Below are 5,323 nucleotides of genomic sequence, written 5' to 3' on the forward strand. Positions count from 1 at the left end.
TGGCTCGGCTCTTCAGAGCTTTGCCAGAGTTCTGCTGGGTGCTTCCGGGAGAAAATCGTGGCTCAGAGAGGGTTAGGCAGTGGCCTGAGTTCACCCAGCACATCAGGGACAAAGGAGCTGTGAGGCCAAGCCAGTAACCCTCAGTGATCTGCCCACAGAAATAGCTGGGGAGCTCTGCCCATCTCTCTCTCTCTCTCTCTCTCTCTCTCTTACAATGCATGTATGATTGCACATAAACATGCATTTATGGATAAAGACATATGATGTTCTTGTGTTCAGTAAGCCAACGCGTGGACAAGTGACCTCTGGAGGCTCGCTTTGGCAGCTCATAAACTAAAGTTGGACCCACACAGAGAAAATGAGCATGGCCCCTGCTCAAGGATGACACGCAAATGTGTGAAGCGTTCCATATTTTATTAAAAAGATGGGGGGGAAAGTGACTTTGGGCAATGAAGGTGACTTTCTGGGGCTGTTTTCTCACCCTCAAAACGAGGGGCTCAGACTTAATTGGTCATGCACTGGAGGGACGCACATTCACTCAGCAAACCCCAGATGGTGCCTGCACGGGGGTCAGTGCTCAGGGCTCCCCAGCAGGCAAGAGAGGAGAGAGTCCCTTCCCCTCCCGGGGCAAGGCGGCCACCTACCGCCAGTGCACTCCGCTCTGATCACCTCCCCGGCTCTCAGACCCCGCGGCCTGGAATGTTTCATCTGCTTCGTGCCACCTCTCACTCTAGCTGGCTCTCAGAAACGTGCGTGCGGCTTTCAATGGACACACACAGCCTTGGAGAGTCTAGGGGGAAACTGGAGAGTAGTAGTGCACCTTTATTTTTAAACTTACTTATTGGTTTTAGTGTCTTTTTTTAAAATTTTATTAATTTTTTGGGAGGAGAGAGAGTGAGAGAGTGAGAGAGAGAGAGAGAGAGAGAGAGAGAGAGAGAGAGAAGGGGGAGGGAGGAGCAGGAAGCATCAACTCCCATATGTGCCTTGACCAGGCAAGCCCAGGGTTTTGACCCGGCGACCTCAGCGTTCCAGGTCGATGCGCCACCACAGGTCAGGCTATTTATTGGTTTTAGAGAGAGAGAAAGGGAGAGAGGGAGAGAGAGAGACCATTAATTTGTCATTCTACTTATCTATGATTCTTGTATGTGCCCTCATCAAGGATTGAACCCACAGCCTTGAGGAATCAGGATGACACTGTAACTCACTGAGCTACCTGGCCAGGGCTGGACCTTTATGTTTATTGTGTTTCTGTTTGTGCCTATATGTTTAAAAAGACCCACAACTGCTTTTACTAGGCACCTAAGGAATTACTGTGAGAGGCCCATGATCTGGTTTTATCGTTTTCATGACAAGGCAGGGCTTCTTATGCCGGAAGAGGAAAACAATGCAGACACTTGACATTTCCGAGACCCTGGCTCAGGGTACAGCGTCTGTTGGACGGTGAATATACCGGGGGCTTGGCACCTCCTGCCAGACCCTGGGGGACTTGGGTCCTTTTGGTGGGGGTCGTGGCTCTGGCTTTGCTGTAGGAGCCAGTTCCAGCTCTGGGACCTCTCACCCGCCTGCGGTCCTACCCTGCTCTGCCCAAGCCTGTCCAGCCACGGGTTGGGAACAGAGACTTTCTCCCACCCCAAGCCACCCAGTAGCCTCACCTCCAGCTCTTGGTCTTTGCTGCACCAGGGGGATGTTAGGGACACTCCCATGGGTCCTCACCGAGGGGGCCCTTGGTTCCACGGTCTGCAGATGATGCAGTCAAACCCCTTCTAGACAGAGGCTTCGTTTTTTATTCTCAGAAAGTTCAGCTAAGGCTGCTAGCCAGGGGAGAGAAGGGGGCTGGGATGCAGGACACAGAACACAGACCACCTGGAGACGCACACCACTGCAGAGAAGGTTCCCGTAGTGCAGTGTTAACCCTCTCTGCGACTTCCCTGGTGAGTCCTGTATCCTGTGCTCCCCTCTCCCCTCTCCAGGCGCAGCTGTGTGCACAGGCTTCCTTCTGGTACTATGTGTGTGCGCGTGTGCGCACGCGTGTGTATGCGGGGCTAGGGGGAGCTGTGTGCTCTGGATCTCTGGGGTGAGCAGGACCCAGGCTCACCAGGTATGCACTGAAACCCTTTCTCTCTCCAAACCCACACTCAGCCGAGCCTGCAGAGCACAGTGCCCTAGTGGGCAGGACGCTGCTACCTCCATCCAGGATCCAAGAGTTGGCTCACCTGGGCCCTGTCTGGGGGACCCTCAGCATCTCTGGGGCTTAACCCTCAAAGCTCTGCCCCTCAGACTCATCCTTCTTCCCACCCCTGCCTGAATGTCTACTTGCAGAGAGAGGGACTGACGGGTGGGGAGGGAGGTCCTGAATCTGGACCTCTTTGAGAAGCCCCCCCCCCCCCATGCCTTCTCCACATATGGTTTGGAGTGAGCCTCTTAGAAGGCAAACTGGGTCATGTTGCTTCCTGCTAACCCCCCACTGCTTTCCCAGCTGCCTTAGAGTCACGCATGAGCTAGACCAGGGGTCGGGAACCTTTTTGGCTGAAAAAGCCATGAACACTACACATTTTAAAATGTAATTCCGTGACAGCCATACAACCATCCGTGTACTTTAGGCATTATCCAATAAAAGTTAGGTGTTATCCCGGAGGACAGCTGTGATTGGCTCAGGCACCCGCAACCATGAACATGAGCAGTAGGAAATGAATGGATTGTAATACATGAGAATGTTTTATATATATATATTTTTAAATTTTATTTATTCATTTTAGAGAGGAGAGACAGAGAGAGAGAAGGGGAGAGAAGCTGGAAGCATTAACTACCACATGTGCCTTGACCAGGCAAGCCCAGGGTTTCGAACCGGCGACCTCAGCATTTCCAGGTCGATGCTTTAGCCACTGCGCCACCAGAGGTCAGGCTGTTTTATATTTTTAACGTTATTATTATTTTTATTAAAGATTTGTCTGCGAGCCAGATGTAGCCATCAAAAGAGCCCCACCTGGCTCGCGAGCCATAGGTTCCTGACCCCCTGAGCTGGACCCTCTGGCTTCCTCTCTCACCCCTCTTCCGTGGCCCACTCCAAGCCCCACTGGCCTTCCTTGAATAGGCCACTAACAAGCTGCCTCTAGGGCCTCTGCAATAGTTTTTCCTCCCACCTAGAGTGACTTTCCCCCTTTGTCTTTTTCCACTCAGGTCTTAGATTAGATGCACCTCCTCAGAGGTCCTCCCTGACCACAGGATCTAAGGTAACTGATTATCACTTTCTGCGACAGCAGCTTGCTTTAATCCCCTGCACAGGCCTGACCTGTGGTGGCGCAGTGGATAAAGCGTCAACCTGGAATGCTGAGGTTGCCAGTTCAAAACCCTGGGCTTGCCTGGTCAAGGCACATATGGGAGTTGATGCTTCCTGCTCCTCCCCCCCCCCCCTCTCATTCTCTCTCCTCTCTAAAAATTAATAAAAGTAAAAAAAAAAAAAAAAAAAAAAAAAAAAAAAAATCCCCTGCACAACACTTATTACAGCCTCTTAGTCTATCTAATTTATCTTCTCTCCTTCCCTCCCCACAGAGAGCTGTGCATGACTCCCCGAGGGTCTGGGACAGGCCGGGCTCGAGTAGGTGCTGGGTGCATGGTTGTCGGATAAATGGTGGAGCGACTATAAATGGGGGCATCAGCTGCTGCGCGGGCGCGCGCTCCCCGCTGCCGCCGCTCACAGTCGAGTGCGCGGGTTTTATTTATCTCGTTGCGGGTCCCGGGGGGCCCACGCCCCCCTCCGCTCTGCTCCCAGCAGACGCGCTGTCAATGCGCTTCACCGAAGATAACCAGACAGACTCAAAGGCTATGAGAAAGGACAAGGCTGCCGGTGGGGAGGAGGATCTGCGACCCCAGCGTTAGGGCCGCAGTAGTCTCCATCTCGTAAATCGAAGATTTTCCCCGGAGTCCCTGCGACGCGCGGCCGGGTGGGCGGGGAGCGGTGCTCTGAGCGGCGCTTGGGGCAGGGGACACATTGCCCTCGCCCCCTCGGGGCAAGAAAGAGGGTATGGACGTTGCTGCGGCTGGTGAGGCCGTGGCCCTCCGGGTGCGCCGATGCCGGAGCCACAATCCCCGGGCGGAGTGGAGACGCAGCCCCTTTGAGCGCTCCCGCAGGGGACTGGTGTGGAGATGGGGGCGGCGGAGCCGGGGGTAGGGTAAGGGGACAAAGAGCTGCCCTGCCGCCGGGAGAGCGACCCCTCTGTCCTATTGTTCGTCGCAGCTCAGACTACGCTGGACTCTGGTGCCCAAGGAGGGAGAAGGGGACTTGTCCACCGGGTCAAGGATTTTTATTTTGGGCGGGGAGATGGGGTGGGGTACGCAGGCCCGAGAGGGGGCTCGGCGCGCATTTCCGTGCTTCTCCTTTAAGGGAAACCCGGCCCTACCTTTCCCACCGTCGCCCTCCCCGCACAGTACCTGCATTTTAAAAGCGCCCTGTAGCCCTGGGATTGGCCCAGGCCGCGTCCTCCGGGCGCAGAAACTTGAACCGCCAAGGGGAGGACGGAATGTTGGAAGCTCAGTAGGTGGACTGTACCATCTCCGCGGCGTCCCCCGCCTGCGCCCCGCCCCTCCCACACACCTCCGGAGAGGCCCAATCGGACCGGCGGCAGGAAGAAACCGCGGCTTGAACGCGCCTCTGGCAGGGCGCCGGGTGGGCGAGCGCACAGCTGCGGGGGACGTCTGGGCTGTCCGCCCTCCCCGCACTCCCCCGGAGGCGGGTCCGTATCGCGGTGCCCCGCCTCCTCCCCGCCCGGAGTGGGCGGGGCGGCCGGGGCTCCCGGAGCTGGGCCGGGGGCGGGCCTCCGCCTGCTTCGCTTGAGCCCGAAGAGCACCCGGCGCGGCGGCCGCCAACACAGCGGCGATCCTCGCTCAACGAGCCCCGAGACGCACGGTTCCCGGCGGCCCAGGCGGGCGCTGCGTGAGGACACGCGAGGCGGCGCGGGGCCGGCCGTATTAGCCTCCGCCTGCCCCCCGCCCGCGCACGGACCGGCCCAGCGCAGCCCCGGCGCGGGGAGCGCCGGCCGGGCAAGGGCGCGGGCGATGCCGCGGTGACGGCCCCGCCATGGCGAAGCCCCCAGCGGCGGCGGCGGCGGCGGTGTCGGAAGAGCTGAGCCAGGTGCCGGACGAGGAGCTGCTGCGCTGGAGCAAGGAGGAGCTGGCGCGGCGGCTGCGGCGCGCGGAGGGTGAGAAGGTGGGCCTCATGCTGGAGCACGGTGGCCTGATGCGCGACGTGAACCGGCGGCTGCAGCAGCACCTGCTGGAGATCCGCGGCCTCAAGGACGTGAACCAGCGGCTGCAGGACGACAACCAG

The 5,323-nt window shown here is 57.8% G+C and overlaps 1 protein-coding gene and 1 non-coding gene across 3 annotated transcripts in view; both read left to right on the forward strand.

The window, feature by feature from the left end:
• The first annotated feature begins 309 nt into the window (after nt 1-309).
• Nucleotides 310-416, forward strand: LOC136377805 (U6 spliceosomal RNA). The gene has a single exon (XR_010746435.1). It is a non-coding gene; the product is annotated as a U6 spliceosomal RNA (small nuclear RNA).
• A 4,370-nt stretch (nt 417-4,786) lies between these two features.
• CCDC85C (coiled-coil domain containing 85C) overlaps nt 4,787-5,323 on the forward strand; it is an 81,401-nt gene continuing 80,864 nt past the window's right edge. For both annotated transcript variants that reach the window (XM_066344464.1, XM_066344465.1), the window contains exon 1: nt 4,787-5,323. This exon is cut by the window's right edge and continues 538 nt beyond it. In XM_066344464.1, coding sequence (XP_066200561.1) covers nt 5,075-5,323 — 249 coding nt within the window. In that variant the 5' untranslated portion in view covers nt 4,787-5,074.

The sequence above is a fragment of the Saccopteryx leptura genome, chromosome 6, assembly GCF_036850995.1.
Source record: "Saccopteryx leptura isolate mSacLep1 chromosome 6, mSacLep1_pri_phased_curated, whole genome shotgun sequence".
NCBI lineage: Eukaryota > Metazoa > Chordata > Mammalia > Chiroptera > Emballonuridae > Saccopteryx > Saccopteryx leptura.